This window comes from Chelon labrosus, assembly GCF_963514085.1.
Source record: "Chelon labrosus genome assembly, chromosome: 24".
Classification (NCBI taxonomy): domain Eukaryota; kingdom Metazoa; phylum Chordata; class Actinopteri; order Mugiliformes; family Mugilidae; genus Chelon; species Chelon labrosus.
The window spans coordinates 8,024,857-8,044,856 of record NC_140357.1 but is presented as its reverse complement, the minus strand read 5'-3'; the positions used below and the strand labels follow the sequence as shown (position 1 = coordinate 8,044,856).

The 20,000-nt window shown below is 43.9% G+C and overlaps 1 protein-coding gene across 3 annotated transcripts in view; it reads right to left on the bottom strand.

Annotated features, from left to right (window-relative positions):
• mgat5 (alpha-1,6-mannosylglycoprotein 6-beta-N-acetylglucosaminyltransferase) overlaps positions 1-20,000 on the bottom strand; it is a 70,274-nt gene that overhangs the window by 31,161 nt on the left and 19,113 nt on the right. For all 3 annotated transcript variants that reach the window (XM_084574331.1, XM_084574333.1, XM_084574332.1), the window contains 6 exons: positions 9,869-9,945; positions 8,153-8,242; positions 5,237-5,308; positions 3,388-3,552; positions 1,883-2,052; positions 944-1,078 (listed from right to left, as the gene is read on the bottom strand). In XM_084574331.1, the coding sequence (XP_084430457.1) occupies positions 944-1,078; positions 1,883-2,052; positions 3,388-3,552; positions 5,237-5,308; positions 8,153-8,242; positions 9,869-9,945 (709 nt within the window). The remainder of the gene's footprint in view (positions 1-943; positions 1,079-1,882; positions 2,053-3,387; positions 3,553-5,236; positions 5,309-8,152; positions 8,243-9,868; positions 9,946-20,000) is intronic.

Here is a 20,000-nt window from a genome sequence, read left to right as displayed (position 1 = left end):
CCCACAGCGTAGGCGGTATGACAAATTTATTTTCTCATGCCACAAACGAATGTAATTCACTTCTAACAGGAGACAGTAAAGTAAAAGACACTTCGGCTGAAAAGTGACGCAGAGAAACTGAAGACAGAGAAAAGTGTCTCCAACCTGCGGTCCAGACTGTCTTTCACAAAGTGCTTACACAGTGAGTTGAAGTGCTCTGACATAGTTTGTTCAATAATGGAAGGAGAAATAATGAAGAAAACAGCATCTGGACCTTACACTGAGCCTGAGGCTGAATCAATTTCCTCTGGGCACAAAGGTAGGATGCAGTTGAAGGTGTTATGTAGCGGACAAACAAAACCTGGTGACAAGCAGGAGGAACCGTCAGGGCCATTAGTGCCTCCAGACTCTTTGTTCCTTCTCTCTTCCTGTCAGTCGGAGCTGATGAGAGCTTTTTCAAAAGCAAACCAGGAAGGCCTAATCTACAGTCCTCAGCGGAGCACTCGGACAGAGAATAGACTCGGCCGGTGACAGCAGCGTGAACAACAGAATCTTCTTGAGTCTTTTGGGAAATTGCGGCAACGTATGAGCAGAAAATAGACTCATTGTCCCGACAACGGCCAGACAAATCTCAACCCAGCGCCCTGCACCCATGTGTGAGAGGAGATGCTCAACCACAGCTGACAGATACAGCATTTGGGTAATGACTTGTGCAAATTATAGAACTCCCTGACTGGCAGGCATTGTGATGAAGAAACTGAAAAGAACGTGACCTTGTTCAGTATTTAACCGGTTAAGGCAGATTGTTGCAACAGCAAACTGTGTGTGGGTTAAAACAACAAACAATTTAATAAAAATGACAGCACTGTGTCACGTCTACATGTGCCAGCAGCGCTTGTAGTCGTGTCTGCAGCAGTGCGTCATCAAATACCATCTTTGACTTGTAAAATATAAATGCACTTACTGGTAGTGGACCCAGGAAGGCCCCAGCGTCTTCTTAAACTGAGTGAGGCCCACAATGTCGATGTATATGAGCTCCACCACCTTATCCCCCTGTGTGGGGCAGCTGGATTTGTTCCCCATAACCTTGCGCATGATCCTGTGGAGAAAAAGATTTGAATTAAAAAAACTGCTTACTGCATTTAATTTCATTCACTTAAAATGCCCTCTAGACATCCAGTGGTTAAAGCCAAAGTCAGAATTGAAAGCAACTCTCTGCCTTACTCCACATTTGAGAAAAGTCATCACTGATGCAGTGAGGATACAACATGCAGACCGCAACGATAAACAGCACTGTCTGAAGGCAAAGACTTCAGAAGCACAGCAAACTCTATCTGTGTCTAACAGAACTGACCCAAGAGACGAGGAGAGTCAGCGTGAGAGTTTTAGAAAATGTTCTAGTCTTTTTTTACAAGCATGTTGGTTTATCTAAATAAAGACGTGGTGGTAAAGTGGCGGCCTCCTTCGCAAAGGGTTAAAGATTAAAGAGGTCGAAGGCAATGCAAAAAGCATGCAAAACGGGCATCTGGTGCACCGAGGACAAGATAAACGTTTACAGTATTTGTTTTTCCTGTACTATTTTGGTGGTTGTAGCAGGATTAGTAGACTCTGCATTGAAGAAGTAACATAATACTAATGCACCCAAAAGCAGCAACCTCGAAGCTCAGTTTAGGCCTCTTTGGAAGCACATGTGGTAATACGTGATAACTGTATCCCTGACTTCTCACAGATCCAATGGGTATAACCATTGTGACGTAGCTTGGCCTACTTTATACAGGAAACCGCCTTTGTTTTAGTTTCAAAACAAGGAGGTTCATATAATTTTGTGAGCCATTAGGCGATGGATCTTTGGGATTGCCGCTAATTAGACAATTTGGTGTGGAAAAACTCAGGGTATACTGACTCTTTAAGCTCAGCCAGGGAGGCGGAGATGCGAACGTCGTGTCCCAGCAGGTACAGCGTGGTTATGAGATCACTCCACTGCACCAGCTCGCCCAGTGGGCCACCGCTGAAGGCGTTTTCCGCTATCTTGAAGCCCGACTCCTTGGTCAGCAGGCCCAAGTGAACCAGGATCTGACGGAGGGGAAAAGACTTGAGAATGAGTGACACCTCACGCCATTTCGTTTACAGCCGGACGCGTGATTGCGTCGAATATAATTAGATATATTTACGAATATAAAGCAGGACAGAGCTAAAATATATATATAAAAAAGGGTAACGGAATGCATCCTGTCATCCTGGGAACATAAAAACACACAACTCAAACAGAATATGAACAACACACACACACACACACACACACAGAGGATGGTTTTCAGTTGCTGAGGGGAACACAGTGTTCCACAGCAGGGGTAGAAAGTAATAGCCAGCTTTGTTTGAAGTGACCGACACATTTTTCATTGTTGACAGCCAGCCCCAGTCCCAGGGCACGCTACTCCAGGATTAATATGTGCGGCTTAATATCCAAAAGAGATTAGCGTCTGAAATGAAGAACTGGCTTTGAAAGTATCAAGAGAAAATGCTCTTTGTTTAATCATAGACTGGACGGACTCAACTGAGAAACAAACAAACAAAACAAAAAATAAACTAAGGAAGGATAGATGATGAGTTCTTGCTTCTTGTACTCTGGGCTTTGCTTCAGGGGATGCTGCTCTGCATCAGCACCAAGGTATCATGGGAGAGTGAATTATTCACAAGGCCAGTAGAAAGTGGGGAGTACATTATTCAGTGCTGGGAGCAGCTACCAGATTGGGACACGATGGAATATCCATGTCAGACCTTTTCCACCAACATTTCTTCCCCGAGCAAAGATGGGGCTGTCTACAAGTGTGAGGAATTTAACAAGTGTGTGTGTGCGGGTGCATGTATGGGTGGCTGATTTCATTAAGTTCTCAAAAAGGTTGCATTCTACTCATTTTTATGGAGATGAATATTAGCATTCTTACTAATTCAGCAGCCTTCTCCTCTATGAGTTCACTAAATCTGGAGTTTCACTCATTATATCCGCTTAAACTGTTTCCACGAGTCTCTTGAGTCTGCTGGCTGCTTAAAGTAATAACTTTACATTTTCATATATTATCCTGCAACCAACTAATAATAATAATAAGTACACCAGCAGGACATCTGCTCCACAGAAGCTTCATCTAATTTACTGAACAAGGCCTTTCATGACAAAATGTTGTAGCGTAGAGGAAGTGACACGTTTCCTGTTTCAGGCGGCACGAACAAAGGATCTTGGGAGAAAACAGCTGTGTAGTTTGCACAAATATGAGCAACAACTCATGATAACAGATGCTTGATTCTCAACCCAAATCCAATGTTGTAAAACATCATTTACCCTAACGGAGACCCATTCTCGCTCCATACCCTAATTTCTCCAGCGAACTACACACTAAACGTCATGCCCACCTTCTTCCTCCGCCGCTTGGTTGCCAGGTTCTGCTTGGCGGCCAGTGAGCGGATGGCGCTGACCCACGGCTCGGCCATGCGCTTGATCCTCAGCATCATCCAGCGAAACTCCTCGCGCTGAGACATCACCCGGTAAAGCTCCTCGAAACTGGTCCGGATCTCTGCCTGCACGAAACGGGTTACACAGATTCAGACACAGCGCATCCAGGATCTACGTATTTTCCTATAAATTACAATATATTTCTAATCTAGGCCCCTACAAGAAAACGTGTGCCAGTGTTGCGAGCACTGTTGTAGGTGCTCATATCCTTCCTTCATGCCAAACGTGAGCATTGACTGCAAGAAAGGAAACCTACAGAAAGGAGAAGCACTGATAGCTGGCAGGGTGCTGTTGCTTTTCAGAGAGCCAAAGTGAAGATTTTAGGCGGCATTTCAAGACATCTAAATATTTTATAAATGCGGTGCGTTGCAAAACAAATCCCGCTGTTAAACATCTGACTACATGCCGTACTAATCCCTTCACGTGTTGTAAGAGTGACGACTAAACGGAAGCACAAAATGCACAAAATATGGAAATGAAACTGAGGCGACTGCAGGCTACGCTGATAAAAGAATTGGTCAAACCTCAAGATTACCCTGCCTCTGAATCTGAATACGCCACAAAGCATAAGGAGGTGAAAATGTAAATTACTCCATTTGTTTATTTCACACATTGAAATTCAAGGACTTAAAAAAAAAAAAGAGAAGCCTTGAATGAGGCATAGCCAGCAAGAGAAAGATGGAGAGAGTAAAGGAGAAACCACAGTGCGATTACCAGCTGCTAAGGTGGCTGAAACAAGACTGTAGCGGGGCATTAGCATCCCTCATCGCGACAGGAAATCACTTCCGCAGACTGAACCTATTAAAATCCGAGCCTGAATTAAAAACTCCAAAGCCTGTCAAATGGCATCTCCCCACCACCGAGGGCTCAGTGCAGTTGATGCATCCAGAGAGAGAGGGGGGATGAAGAGTGCTTAATATTGATTCACCCGCAGCAGAGGGTGTGTTTTCGAGAAGCACCGATACTGTGGACTGTGCACACGCCTGCCAGCCCAGAGAGGCGCTCTAAGTGGGATTTGAGAGAGCTGCCGCATTGGCAGGGATAGAAGATCATTATTCCAGATTTGTCCCAAGGTCCCGTCACTCCGGTTTTGCTCTATGAGAACAGCGTCTATGCTGTCGAGGCATGTCGACACTGCGCTTGTTCGTTTCCAGCCTTGTTTTAAAATACCGCTGGAAATTACCTTTCATACTTCACACACCCATTCTGATCCACGTAGTCACTTTAACCAAGCATGTATTAAAAACTAAACATGTATTAGCGTTTCTCAAGAGCCCATTAAATGGCTTTGATAGTGTCGTTTTCGTCTGTGGTCTCCACGTTTCACAGGACGGCGCAGCGGGACTTAACGTCGAGAAAGATTCTGTTTAAAAATTCATGCTAATGGAAAACCTCGCTGTCACAAAGTCTGAAGCTGTCTCACACACACACACAAACACACACACACAGAAGCCTCTGAAATGAACACATTCAAGCCACTTGGACCACAACTAGGACTTGTAAAACGACAGCTAAATACTTGGTTGGTTTCTATCAAACAAACATGTTCTTGAGAAACCGCGATAAGTGTTTTTTTTCTAACTAACAGTGCGGTTATGTGAGGTAACCATTAGCGATCTTGATACAAGCAACGTCTTGTGATGTGAGAGCCCTCGAAGCGCTTGTCTTGAACAAACACCTGGAGTAGTTCAAGTGCCCGTTGTGTTTTATAGTTTTGGTGAACAGGAGCCGTTTGCTGGTGTTTCTCACCTGCCCCCTCCTGTCCGTTTCTTCAGTCAGGGCCCTCGTCCTCCAGGGCAGACGAGGACACCAGTTCTCCACCTATCAGACGAGCAGGAAACACCTGTTTAGTTCGCAGCATTTTATCTTTTATCAGCACTCGACAGACAAAGACGTATGGCGGTACAGACGCAAACACAAAGCTTGAACGTAAATTTCATCGGCAGGTTACCACACAGGACCCAGCTGTTGTTTCTTGCTGCTAGATATCAGCTCTTCCGGCATGTGTGATCATACTGTTAAAGTGTTGGTGAAGTTGAATAAGGTTAAAGATAAAACATTTGTGTTCATCCCATAGGAGGGAGGCTATATGAGGCAATATTTGCTTTTTACTTACCAATACAAGCATTACTGGCAGATGCCTTCCTTTGACCTCTTAGAAGATAATAAAACAATGTCATATATTGCCCTAAAGAAGTTATAAATGTCAATACGAGGCATAAGGTGCATCATATGTTTGATGCTGACCTGATAATATTTACACTATGCAGTCCCTATAAACATGATGGTAACAAATCAGGTTCCTGTCTCTCAATCAGTAGCTACTTCTGCTTCAGCGTTTACTTCTCCTTTTATGCAGCATGTTTGCAGTTTGAGAGATACGGGGTAGAGATGCACACGCTTGTGCTTTCTAAGCAGAAAGCGAGCAAAAGCTACAAGACGCGAGGCGGGTGCGTTTCATTCCCCCCCGTCAAACCGCAACACAAACCCCATGCTAGTTGAGCCCTGACCTTCCGCCGCCGACATCCATCACGATGCGCTGCCCTCTGCGGTTTGCCCCTTTGCAAGGTTAATGCCGCGGTCGGCGTGTATGAATTATACATGGCACGGGGAGGGGGGGGCGCGTTTCTGAGCTTGAGCGTCTGCGTGTCTGTTCTCTGTGGTCGAACTAAGATGGATCGAGAGGCCGCTGCAGCAGCTGTTTCAAGATGGGGAAAAATACACGCACGTTGCCATGGCAGCGGCGAGATCACATGACCAGGAGAGAAAGAAGACGCTGAGGGCCATTAGATTGGCGGGATCGACAGAAGAGGGAACGCAGATACATGTGTTTTGAATTCTCGCTTTTCTTTATAGAAAAAACTTCTGTTTGTTTCCACGAACAGAGAGCAAGGAAAGAAAAGGTTTCTCTCTCTCCCTAATGGATTTTACCGTTGTCCATCTCGCTGCTATTTCCACACAGGCCAGGCTTTCTGCGTTCCTTCCTCGTTGATTGCAATGCTTTCAGCTCATATACAATATTCATAACAGACTGCTGACCTTCCAAGGGCTGAAGTCATGGCTGGAATCTCACTTTGTTAAAAAAAAAAAAAACAAGGAAAAGGCTCGCCACAAAAATAGCTGGATTCTCACTTGAATCAGCAGCTGATTAAACAACTGAAGGTGGATATTTTTTTCCAGTAGAAGTGAAAACTATTTGCCAAAGTACGGCCGGGTAACAAGGCCAAAATAAATCCTCAAAGATTTGCAGTGTTAAGAGCAGCTTTAACCAATTTCTGTGTGTCAATGTGCATTATCACCCGCGCAACATCTCTACACAGACAAGCCTTCTGACTATATAAACGAGTACCATGTCTTTTCAGATAAGAAATGCTACCTCTTCTGTAATTTCCTGCCACTGGTGACCTTTCTTGTCATACTGGGATAGATAAGGTTTGCTGTTTTTTTAGTTGTGGGTCTGGAGCTAGCCTCATAACCTCCGACACGCATTTTCCCTATTCACATCACGCCGTTTTTCCAGGTGCAGCACATGGGTTTATCCTGCTGCTACTTGCCGAGTTTTTATAGACTTCTTACGGACTTTACACAGCACAGCGGTCTACTCCTTTTAGGACCTTGCAGAACCAGATCATTTCCAGATGACAGAAGAAACACGGCTACCCTCATTTGGTGTTATATTATTTTCTTCACATGACAGGGACTCGAAGAAAACATGACTACAGAGGACTGGTTGTCTGGGTGAAAACGTAGAGAGAACTGAGTTTGTAATTCAGGCATTTTTCATATCCAGATAAAACAGAACAGTAATCAATCTCGATAATCTATGGAGGATTTCTGATTGCAGTCTACTGGAAATCAGCATTTAATTAGAGCAACGTTTGCTTTCAGAAGCTGGTGGGAAAATGTGCAAAAGCAAAACATGCAGCAGATTAAAATTCTGCTTAGATTCGGGGAATCATTTTGAATCAATTTCCTCCAGCTCAATAACCTTTTTAAGTCAGACTTTTATTAGAATTTATGACAAAAATGAATTTCGTCAATAGAAATGAATATCTTGCCATGCCTGGGAAAAGATAAATCATACAAAACTGAAGGTGTAAAAGTGCGCCTTGAAGGGACACGAGCTTCTTTATGTTAGTGCTCATCAATAATAAATGATTTCTCCAAACCAGCCTGGCGACATTTTCCCCCGTTGCCTGAGATGTGTAGAGACTGAGGCAGCAAAGTCATTCCACGTATTTCCTTGCAGGCTGAAAACTCATCCCTTGAAGAGGTGCCTCACCCTCCACCGCCTCTCCTCTCCTCTCCTCTCCTCTCCCTCTCCTCCCTCTGAATCATCTCTTTTCTCCCACCCCACCCTCTTCAGCTCACACTAATTTGCTCTCATGAAAAATGAAATCCCCTTTGCCTCACTGCTTTGCTTTTATTTTTAGCACTTCATTCTTATGTGATCACTCTAAGGTTACGGGAATGTTGTCAGGGCACTCCAGCAATGACATACTCATATTTCCTGCTGTATCTTACTTATTTTTAATGTCTGTTTAACTGGAATAACACCGGAAATTGCAAGAAATGTCAATGTATCTGTCATGTTTGGTATTGTTTAAGATTTTCCAGGCCCTCTGTAATCCATGTTGACTTTGTACACATTTACACAAGACTCACCTCACTGAGGTAGATGAAGAAGGAGCAGGTGGAGCCATCCACTCCGTAATTAGAGTAGCAGGAGTCTGAACGCCACATCTCCTTCATCCACTGAGGAAGAGAAAGCAAGATGAGAATCTCCGGCCCACACACCAGCCCACGCAGACATATGAGCCTGCTATGACTTAATAGCAGTCTGATGTATTTCAACAGCAGCTGTACTTCAACTCCACTCGACCATTTTCATTCTAATAATGGAGCTTTTTTGCTGGAATACAAAAGTCAAGCTGATGTGGCAGCACACCAGTGACTCTGGTGTGCGAGCAGGTTTTGATGCTCAGTCTGAAGTACCAGAAGCAAGTCTGTGGCAGCTTTAAAGCCTGGAAATTAAAAGGGAAGTCTGAGGTTTGAAAATTGAGTACATGTGCAAGTTGCGCAGTTGAACTGCATGGCAGGGCAACAGAGGAAAAAAGAGTGAGGTTGCTCTGAGGTCACTTTCGTGATTGAATATATGGAAATATCGCCCTTTGCTAAACCTGAAGAACATGTGGATAGAAGAAGACAAGTCTAGGCATAGGTTGAGATGAAAAGACAGTTCCTGGTTTGTCCTCTCCTCTGACTTAATCCCTGGCAGGAAGACGTCTGCCGCTGTCATTAATGTGGATGTGGGAGGAGACGCTGAGCTAAGATGTGGACTGACAGCTATCCTGCTTAGTTCATAGGCTCGAGTACATCATGCGTGCTGACTTATAGTAACCTGAGGGAGTGGTACACTGGGAAACATAAAATCAACCATTCAAAGCTTTTCATAGTGGGAACACTTGGCAGATGGGCTTGGATGAGAGCTGTTTGGAAGGGGAAGGCATGGAGACTGCGTTATTTTGTTTAAACGTCAACCAAAAGAGGTCTATAAACTGAGAAAATTGATTTTTCAGATGCTACAAAGTGAGCGCAGATAATAAAACCGCCGCGGAACGCCAGTTTAGTGAATTTTGATGCTTTTCTGAGATGCTGAAAGCTAAAACCAGGCAGAATGTGTGTGTGTGTGTGTGTGTGTGTGTGTACGTGTGGAGGGAAAGCTTTGGCGTTGCCTTGTGCTCAGCTGGAAACGCTGACGGTATCAGTGGAGGACTGGGACCGGCTGAGCAGATGGTGTGCATGATAGGGCCCTATCAGCTTCGGGGACACCGGTGCGTACACACACAGAAAAAGAACGGGACACCGAACTGAAATTGTGCAAACATCCGTGCATGGTGTGTGTGTGTGTGTGTGTGTGTGTTGTGCGAGCTTGCACCTTATTCTGGGTTTGGTCGCACTTCATTGAACCAAAAAGTGAAATGAAACCTGCCTGACATTTGGTTCTGCAGTCTGCACGTGAACTTCAGGATTGTATGGGACTGTATATAAGGTAGCTTAGACAGCTGTATGTAAATGTGCAGCTGTTTACTGACAAGTTAACCATGAAATAAATCATGAAAATCAACAGTCTGCACTACTGCATATCACATCAACACAACATGTTACCTATCTGCATGAGCTACACTTCCTGCAAACTCACTTATCAGTCCAAATGTGCCGGCCAGTGGTTGAAATGCCATTTTCTGTTTGAATTTCCTCCTTTCCTTTCTCAGCCTACCAACATATAACAGATATTTATAGCGATAAAACTGTGTGAAAGAGATGGAGGGAGGAATGTCTTTGTGTGTCTGAGTGTGTGTGTGTGTGTGCGAGATTCACCGTGAGTTTGCTCTCGCAGTGAGGGAAGCCATCCAATGGGGGCAGCTCACACTTCTCCTGGGCTCCATTTAGGAGGTCTGGAGAAACAGAGAGAAAGAGAGAGAGAAGCAGTGAAAATCAATAAGGTCGAGTCGGTCGGTTTCAACATTCTTTCGCTGCCGGTACCTTTAACAGGATGAAACATGCTCAGAGTGGACACAATGTGTGTGGAAAAGACAAGAGGGGACTTCAGTCTGTATGTCTTTCTGTGTTTCTTTTACTTGAGTCTCAGCAGTTTTGAGTGCTGATGTTTCAGATAGGATCTAGACAAAAGGATGCAACCGCCAGTACAGCAAGACAAACATGTGCGGGTTGTTTATGCAGCCACTACATTTTGATCAAAGCTTCCTTCGATCAAAGCTCTTCCAGCAAACAAATTTAAGGTGATGATTAAGATAATTAGTGCCAGGTAAATATCTCTGTTGCACCAGTAGAGGCGCTTTTTACATCAACCTGTGAAGTGAAGAGCGGACGCAGTAACCTCAGGAAGAATGGGGGGGGGGGAAATTAATTCGGAAGCGTCCAAGAAAAGGTTTCTGATGCTCCAGATAGAAAGAAACTGGATGTTCAGATTGAGGAAGCAATTCACAGCAAGGACGAACAGGAACTGCTACTGCCAAAAGAAGAAAAGACAGTGCAGGCCGTAGGCATACATTAAATGTGTGGATAGTGCGTATGTAAACACTTGCACCTCTAGAAAGGAGGAACAATAGATTCAATACATAGTTCCAAAACAAATACGGCAAACAAAACCTGGGTTTTGTTTGCCGTGAAGTCTATTTACAGTCTGTGATTACCTCTTTGTACTAGTTGTCATCTATTAGTGATGGAGTACACCGTTGCTGGACTCGCATATCCTAACGACGCACAAAGAGTTCACGGATAACAATGCACGAATACAAACCGCCACAGTTCAGAGCTGTTTCAACTTAACTGCTGACGCCACACTGCTGAAGAAAAATGATGCGTGCTGAGTCACTGCTGGTCATGACTTTATGGATGAAGGCAGACTATTGAGTGACGAGCTAAACTGATTGCACTGTAAACAGTAAGAGAGTCTTTTATACTTTTATTACTTGTTTTATTATGCATTTCATTCAAATTTCAAGTAGCATTAAAAAGCTAAGTGCTCTTCTTTATCACCTATTTAGTCGATGGTCAACATTATCACCAGAGGAAACATCTTGTTTGGACTGAAGACAGATGCTTGAAGGAAATCTATCACATATTACCTGAGCTTTTTAGTACCATGACAGCTCAAAGCAGCTTGTACATAAGCGGCTTGTGAAAAAAACAAGAAGCACCATACCCAACTCACGCAATATGACATGATCTAATCTTGCAAAATTGTGGCTGTCACACAATCTAAAAGTGTCTGTAAGTTCTGGTAAAGTATCCGCCCTACACGTAGGCCAGTAGCATAATGCTTGGACGTCTTTGTGTTGATGGATGGAGACTGCCCATTACTCTGTGGTCTGGGATGACTGTCAGCCTGCAGGATCACCTTTGGCACCGTAATCTGAACTCCATGATAACTAAAAACCGCAAAGAGCTGAGAGCAGTTGAAGCCGCAGTGATGCAAACAGACGCATTTGAAAACCTTTTTCCTCTGAACTGTCGATATCACCCGAGGATTAACATGCGTGGCTCGCATCCCTTTTATATAATCATCTTTTTTTTTTGATATCGGCATTAACGTCATCACCACTGACCTTTGCTGCCTGAATATAAATAATGCAAAAGAGTTGAGTATGAAGTGAATAGATAAATGCATTGAGGCAACAAAAAAAAAACTGGTTGATGTAATGAGTTTATTGGTATCGTAGGAGGAGAGTGCATGTGTTTATGGAGGAGCGATGGGTCAGGCTTCTGTCATTGTGGTTTGAGGGCGTAGAGGAAGCTCCCACCTTGTGTTCACCAGCGGGTTTATCTGCACTGACACATTGCAGCAATAAGCAGATATTCTACTGGTAAACTCTTCTCTCTCTCTCTCTTTCCTGTTTGTGTTGCTGCTCTCTCACCGGATCCGTGTGAATGACATAGCGCACTGACACGCTCTAGCTTCTGCCCTCTGTAGTTTATATCGGGGGAGAGTGAGAGATAAAAGGGAGATGATGGAATACTGCAACTAAAAACCTCAACGGCGAGACAGAAAGCTGCCAACACAACTTCCCAAGTAGGAAAGAAGATAAGGGAACTTTGAGATTTGAGTCACAGCACAACAGTTGCAACAGCGTGGTGTTTTCTTGTAACTTGATTTCTTTGTAAGTATAGATTCAATATTTGTCGAGGGCCGAGTTGCTTTAACAGCGAAGAGGTGTCAAGTTCTCGATAATTCTATACTCCATCCTGTCCACAACGCACTGCGCGTCAAGGTCAGTGTACAATTTTAAATGAAGCATCTCAACGCTGTCGTGTCTACACGGTTAGCAGACGTCTCCTGTTTACTCAGTCGTCAATTGATCCAGAAGTACAGATAAAATATTTGTCAAGGGCAGAGTTAACTGTAAAGGAGTGTACGTTATTAAACGGTCAGGAGTTCATAGCGAGGCAATCCTCACTCAAACACTTTAAATGTAGGCGTGCAATGCAAAATGAACCATCTCGGCACTCAGAGTATCATTATATCTGTTTACAAGGAAAAACTAAATAGCGGAAAGATGGACAGACTCCCACTACTTTGATATCTATCTGACAAATGAGCAGATGACAAGGGAGTGAACAGTTTGGTTTCCATTACCAAGTATAAATGAAGGAAGTAAATGATTCTTAACTAAACTCGACTGCCATGTTTAGAGGTACAATGGAAAACTACTCTGAATAACAGCTCCCAGCACAGAGCTGTGATAAGCCAACTAACAACACCGGTGTTGGAATGCAACACATAAAACATTATTTTTCTCTTATTTTAAGCAGCAGGCAAAGCGTTTCCAGCGATTAATGCGAGTTAAATGCGATGTGGGGAAAAAACAAGAAGCGGCTGGAGGCCAATGAGCCATTCTCGATGGAGTCTGCACGTCTCAGGAAGAACACAATACAAACCCCTTATTGTTTTTATGAGCAGCAAACAGGACGATTCACTGTATGTGAAGGTCCTGGATGAAGTGTGTTGAATGTGGTGAGAATGTAAACACACCTTCCGCTCTGGCAAAACAGGCGCTTAAGGAGAGGCTTTCAAACTGGGGCCACTGGAGAGTTGCAGGGGAGGCAGAAGAAGAGAGAGACGTGCGACGCATGCCAGCGGAAAGTTATTGTATTGTGTAAGTTGTTGTGTCGGCTCTGTTTGTTTGTCCCGCTTACGAGCAGCGTAAACATAGAGATAAGGTCTGCACCTGTCAGATTCAGCATGAAGAATGAGTGGAAAAGCTGTGGGCAGGGGTCCGGCTAGCGTTCATAAACATGCTTAGAAATTATGGGAAAAGAACCCCTCGGTTGCGATGTTTCCTTTTCTAGCGCTTTCACTATCATACCCCCTCTGGCACTGTTTGACATCTTTCAAGTTATTTTTGTCGTTCTTAGTTTTTTTTTTTTTTCCTGTTCTTTGTGTTCCCCGTTCTTCTGTTTACAAAAAGAACTGACATGAACTCCACTCGCGATTTGCTTCTTTGGTAAAACATAGACGGGAGCAGGATGAGTTTCTGTCATCCCGTCCATCCAGTCCGTCCGCCAGCCGACCATACAAACAGCCAAGGAGGCAGGCCGTCATTCAGCCAGTCAGCCAGCGAGCGCCAACGCCACCAGGCAAATCTTCCAGCTTTAATCAAGCAGAAGAAGCTGCTGCCAAGGAGGGGCTAAATATAACTTGCTTCATAATCAAAGACAAGTGAAGTGGTGCCGTTTCAAAAGGAGCCATTTCCTACTTGTTCACCTCTACATGCAAAGCAAAATAAGAAAAGCATTCTTATTTTTACAACAAATCTCTTGCTGCTTAAAAATTAAAGCTGGGAAAGACATGGTTAATGTAACAACCCCTGGCAGAGCATCGAGAAGCATTAGTGGAGCCTTTACTGGCGACGAAAATCTAACATAAGCCTAACCAGGCAGTCTTGTGTTTGCTGTTTGCTGTCTGATACTGAGTGGCGTGAGGTGTTACCGTCGCGCAGAAGCGAAAGGAAGCCAAGAAGAAGTCTGCCGTCAAACCACACCTGAGTCTAGAAACCACAAGAAGAAAGGGACAAAGAAGAGCAAACAGCACGCATCGTTTAAACCTAGTGTTATAATAACAGCACGCAATATGCTTTCAATTAAAGAGGGCAATGTGCGACTGATGAGAAAAAAAAAGCAGCAGCACCACCACCACCAACCAGGTAAAAGGAAACAGAGCGAGAGCAAATAAGTGCAAATAAGAAATGTGCAGAAAACCAGAGGCAGAAAACAGATGAGATCACTTAGACTTGCATAAGATGTCCAAGCGCCTGTCACAGAACTGAGGTCACCATTAGCCTGCTCCCAGCGCTCAGTGTTGGCCATCTGATCGCCCTTAAATAGGCTCTTCTCTGAACAAAATGTGATTTTACACACACACATGCGTGCAGGGTTATTTTTCCGGCCCTGCGTGTGTTTGTCCAAGTCCATGAGGTAATGTGACTTTTGACAACTCCAGAATTGGATTGAGGACATCTGGTTTGTATTATTCTCTTTCTTGTGTACGTCTCTCTCTTTCTTTCCTCGCCCCCCTATAATTGCCGATTATAGTCCTTAAGATAAAAACCTCCAGGTCCATCGTCAGTGACACAGTCTGGTCAGTGGATCCAACTTAAGCGTCTGGGTTGTGGGCGTGGAAATAGGGCTACTACTTCTCTTCTCAGTACAATTTTCTAAAGGTGAGTGACGTGTAAAGTGTCGCCATGGTGACTGCGCAGAGGTGAGAGCGAGAAAAGTCGAAATAAAACATTAAAGGGTGAAAAGTGCAGCTTTCTCCGTCACCGTGTCCTCTGATCCAGTGGCTCAGATACACTAATTTTAGAGGCACTCTGTGTGTGATGTTTGTGTGTACTTCTCAGCGGTGGCTCATCAATTAGACAGGAGGCAGTGCCGGGCGATGAACGTCGCAGCCACAGGGCACCGACAGCTGTGCAGGTGGAGAGATCGGGGACTATCATCTATCGAGGACAAGTTCGGTTTGGCTCCGTGTGAACTTTCTATCATCGCTGGGCCGTCCTGCATAACCGATAACGCGAAGCTGAGCCTCTAACAAGCTGTGAGCTTTGGTCAAAGTGTGAAGGAGGAAGCCTTAGGGCAGTGACACCCAGTGAAGGAAATGAGATCACGAAAGCAACAAAAACTGATACACAAACCAATTGTGAAACAGATCTGGCGGCTGTGTGTTCTTAATTGGATTAATTGGACGGGAATGTGAGGTCTTTTTTAATGCGTTCAGTAGGAAGTGTGGAAAAAGGCATTATCTGGGGATTATGAATTTAATTTAGTTTCTGCGTGAAATAAATGTTTGGAATAAAAGCGCAGAGAGACAATAGTACCAAAAGGAAGAATGGAATAGAATAGAATAGAAGGAACAAGTGGCTGACAAAATAAAGAGTTTAAAGGATGGTATTAATTGTCCAAAATTGCTTTGTTGCACCCCTCTGCACCTCTGCTGGCCTTGTTCAAGTGTCTTTGGCTTGTGCTTAACCACCTTAACCAGCCACACCTGAGAAGACAGAAATAAAGGGCCTTGGTGTCTCATGTCTCACCCGTTGACTTTTTCTTTTTCTTTTTCATGACCCATATCATTGCAACTCTGCCATGTCTCCACTTTATACTCTGGTCCTCAAGCTGAGTCATAACAATGTGTAAAAATAAATGTTACCTCATGTTATGTCAAATCCTTGCTGACAGTTCAGAACATACCTGCAGGCACTGTTGTCCAAAACAGCTTTTGATAGATAAACTGTCGTTACCCGTTGCTCTGGATTAAAGTTGATCGGGGAATTTAGCGGTCCTCTCTTTAATGTGTTCAAGCATTGCTAGCCAGAGCCAAGGTTTTTGTGTGTAATCATTTTTCTCGGATGATGGATGAAAACATGTTTAATAGCACTGGGAGTTGCGAACGATTGCCTAAATCATTACTATTTTGCTTAGTTATGAAAGAGATCTTCACAAAACTGTTTTCACTGGTTTCCGAGATTTGGAGAATAGATTTCCTAAACCCAGACCTATTAATTAATGCTTCCCCAAAGTGCTTCCCCCAATTAATACGCAGCTATAATTACCATTAATTAGTCTGTTACAGCTTTTTAGTTGTAATTCAATTGTAAGCGGAGATGATTTGAAACATGATACGGATGTGGTTGAATGCACTTTAAACTAATTTCCAGTTTCTTCTCGTCGCTTTTATCTCCTCTTGTTAGAGAAGCGGAGCGTGACAATGTGACAGTGGTCGTACGCTGAAGCCCCCACTGGGCGAACAAAATACCCAGCGCCCTGTCTCCAAAACTGTTGAGAATTCCAGATGAAACTTTCAAAGGCACTGGAAAGGGTTTCTGTCGGCCAGCATGCCGCCTCTAGGCCCACAGCGGGGTAACATACACCAGAGGGGCTTCCCAGTGTGAGGGGCACGTGTTTGGAGCTGGGCAAAACACATGTCTCTCTCTCTCAGCCTCTGGTCCACACAAGTGTTCCACAGTTAAGTCCTTGAGGCAAAATAAAAAAAAAATCAAACTTCCCCATGTTCTCCGGCCCACGATGAGTTTCCTCTCTCTCTCTCTCTCTCATTCTCTCCTCTGATGCAAAAAAAAGTGCAAAGTCTGGCTGTAATCAATCCCTCTTTTGTGCTCAAGCAATCTGATCGGCCCACTGTTCCCTCCGAAAATATCCAAGAGGAAGACGCGGATTGTGCACAGTGACACAGGGCTGCCAGAGAGCCTTGATGAGCTCCCATCATTGCTGAGCTATGACTAATGTTCCGCTGCTGGTGTGAACAATTGGTGGAAAGCTGCTTGTTTAAGCTGCGATACTCGCCGCGTCTTCGAGTGTTTTGTCACCAAAGAACTTCTAATTTCGACGAGGGGCTTTAAACTGCAGTGAGAGTAGACAGGGTTTCACTTCCATCCGAGAGGGGTAAAACAGTCGCACGTATTAGACCAACTACTTTGAATTTCCTAAAAATGGTACGGCGAGAAAATGCGGTTTCAGCTTAGGCCAAACACTCTGCAGTGACGCTGAAATTATTCAGTGTTGTCACTCGAGAAGCAGCTTTAGAGGCAGCACGATGCGGAACCAAAAGTAATCTCGCTATCTGGTTTAAGTTCGCTGTTAGGTGCGAATGGATGAGTGAACATGTCACACACTTGTCAGTCACGGTGTAAATCTATCGTTTTTTTTTTATTATTATTCCTCTCGAACTTAAAAGCGTGCATGTGTCTGCTGCTCTATCCTCTGATATGGATGTTGCCACTCTTGCCTGCAGAAGAATCATCTGCAAGATGAGGCTGGGGGGTGTTGTGGATGTTTGCGCATATTATATACACATGTGAGTGTCGGCGCATCTATGGAAAACAAAAGAGATAATGTGAATCTATGCCTTGGGATGTCGCTGATATTTGGTAAAAGAGTCCATGCAAATTATATTCCTACTGGGACAGTAGCACAACAATGGTGCTGGTAAAGAGAAAGAGGATACAATAAAGGGAAGAGGATGCCGAGAGGGAGAAAGAAGTGCGGCGTACAGAAAAGAATAAGGACATGGAAAGGAGACATCAAGTGAGAGAGCGCATTCAAACCCTGCGCTGCAGCTCTAATGAGAAAATCCTTACTTCCCGTGTCCAGATTACACCGTGAAATTGCACAATGTTTCTAAAATTCCACAAAGAAGCAAACCATCTGCAAAACCGAGGAGCGAGCGAGCGAGCGAGACAGAAATTGAGAAAGCGGGGTGCACGTGTCGCAGCCAATGGTGCAGCCCCCAGATGTTCCTCCCATCCCGACCATGCCTTCTCAATCAGCAGCAGCCTCAAGAGGGACGAGGCTGCCTGTGGGAAAGTGGCAGGAAAGATGGAGATAGTGTGTGGGAATCTGCACAGTGTATTTCCCTGGAATAGCCTCAAAAATGTGCATGTGTCATAGCTGGTCAATGGTCAAAGAAAATACCAAAGGAAATGTGAGGCCCGGCCCGTGTGCACATAATTCAACATCAAATAATTAAAGAAGCAGTTTAAATACACCTTACGCTAAGCCTGAAACTACTTTGCATTTTAAATAAAGCACATTTTCCAGTCGGGCAGTTTCAGATTACACAGCATCCATTATTTATGATTGTGTCTGCTGTTCAGCTGCATTAAATACATTTTAACGCGAGCAAAGTATTTCCAGGGTGCACTTCAATGGCTTTATGGGCTATTATTTTTCCAAATGCTTGGTCCAAAAATGTTCAGTTAGTAACTGCAAGCAGTAAAGCAATTAATTTAGAGTTTAAGCAAAAGCTGTATTGCTTTCATATTATACTGAGATGACTTGTGGTTGAATTAAGGTTTAAATTTATCAGAGGGTGAATGAGACTTTCCGTCAAGAGTCTGAAAATCTCTAAGGCAGCTGCTGGTAACAGTGGATAATCTCAATTTACCGTTCTGTCTCATGATGAAAAACAGAACCTGGAATGGCTAAAATCAGAGTTACATAGCAAAACTATCTATAGTTTGTTTACAGCTGAGAAGATCTGACGCCCCCCCATATGGGAGGGCACTCTAGAGACATGCAAAAGCACGACATATCACAGAAGCGGAAAATTTACACTTGTATACATGGTTTGCTACGATGGATACCATATGCGGAAGAAAACATGCACACAAGCAATAACTGTCGCAGTGAGAAGAACGTGTCCTCGCCTGTTTGCGTGTAAAGAAAAGACCTGCAGAGGCTCAGGTCCACGTCAATCTCCGGCTCGGGCAGGTAGCCACAAGATGCGTAGGCGGTGGATGAGAGAGACGCCGTCTTTACAGATCTCCACGCCAAAGAAAAAGTGTCAACACAGATGTGGTTTGTCTGATTACAGGTTAATATCTGATGTCGAACAGGTTTCTTTTTTTTATTTCGACTCATTGTCCCGCAGTGATGCAAACAGTAACAGAATAATTTACAATTTGAGTTTAACAGTAGGAGAGGATAAACTTAATAGTAAGAAAGTAGGACTAGATATTGGTTTCATTTTAACTCAGTTTTGACACGTCAGATATACCGCAGACCTTGCACAGTCATTTCTGTACAAGGTTAAACCTAAACAATGACGCCTTTGATACCGATAGTCAGAACTGTTGTTCCATTTTTCCATTTTTCCATCTATGTTTGATAATTAATTTTGTGAATAGCACTTGTCACCCTCAGTGGAGAAATCCATCATTCCTGAACAGGATTTAACTTGATTATATGCATTTTTTTGAAATATTACAATGGCAAGAAACAAAATAAATGTAAATAATTTCCCTGAGATAACGTATTCTGTCAGTAACAAACTACTACGCCTCGTACAGTAGGCTGTGTGTCAGAAATAGCCCTGAGTACAAAGAGCACGCTGTATGGGAGTGGACAGCATCTCTCAACAACTTATTAGCAGTGATTGTGTGTATGTGTGTGTGTGTGTGTGTACTCTATTAGTATTGATCTGGTTGCTGAATGAGTACACAGGCCTTCCAGAACGTAACGGAGACATGGGACTCTGCTGTAAATCCAAGACAGTTTTCAGTATTAACATGGTAATTGTATGGTGATTGGATACACTGGATATACCGAGATTAGATTTTACAGGAAAGGGATTTCTCCACTAAGTTGTTTTGCACAAGGAGGAAGATCAGCTAAATGTCTGAAAGGCAAAGGTAGGGAGCCTGAAAGCATGCGGGAAAGGAGGAAACTTGCAATCTCCTCCAGGAACCCTGTCCTTGTCCCATGTCTTTGTTGACATTGAGGCCTTGGATCTCATGTTTCACTGTCAATGGCAAGCAGAGATGCAAGTGGATCGATAGCTGAGAGAGAGAGAGAGACAAAGGAGTGAAGATGCCCTGAGCTGTGAATTCAAGTGTCTGTTTACACAAAAACCCAATCGTGCCAGAGAGACAGCGAGCTGCAAATTTAGCCAAACATCAGCGGGGGTGGAGCAGAGACG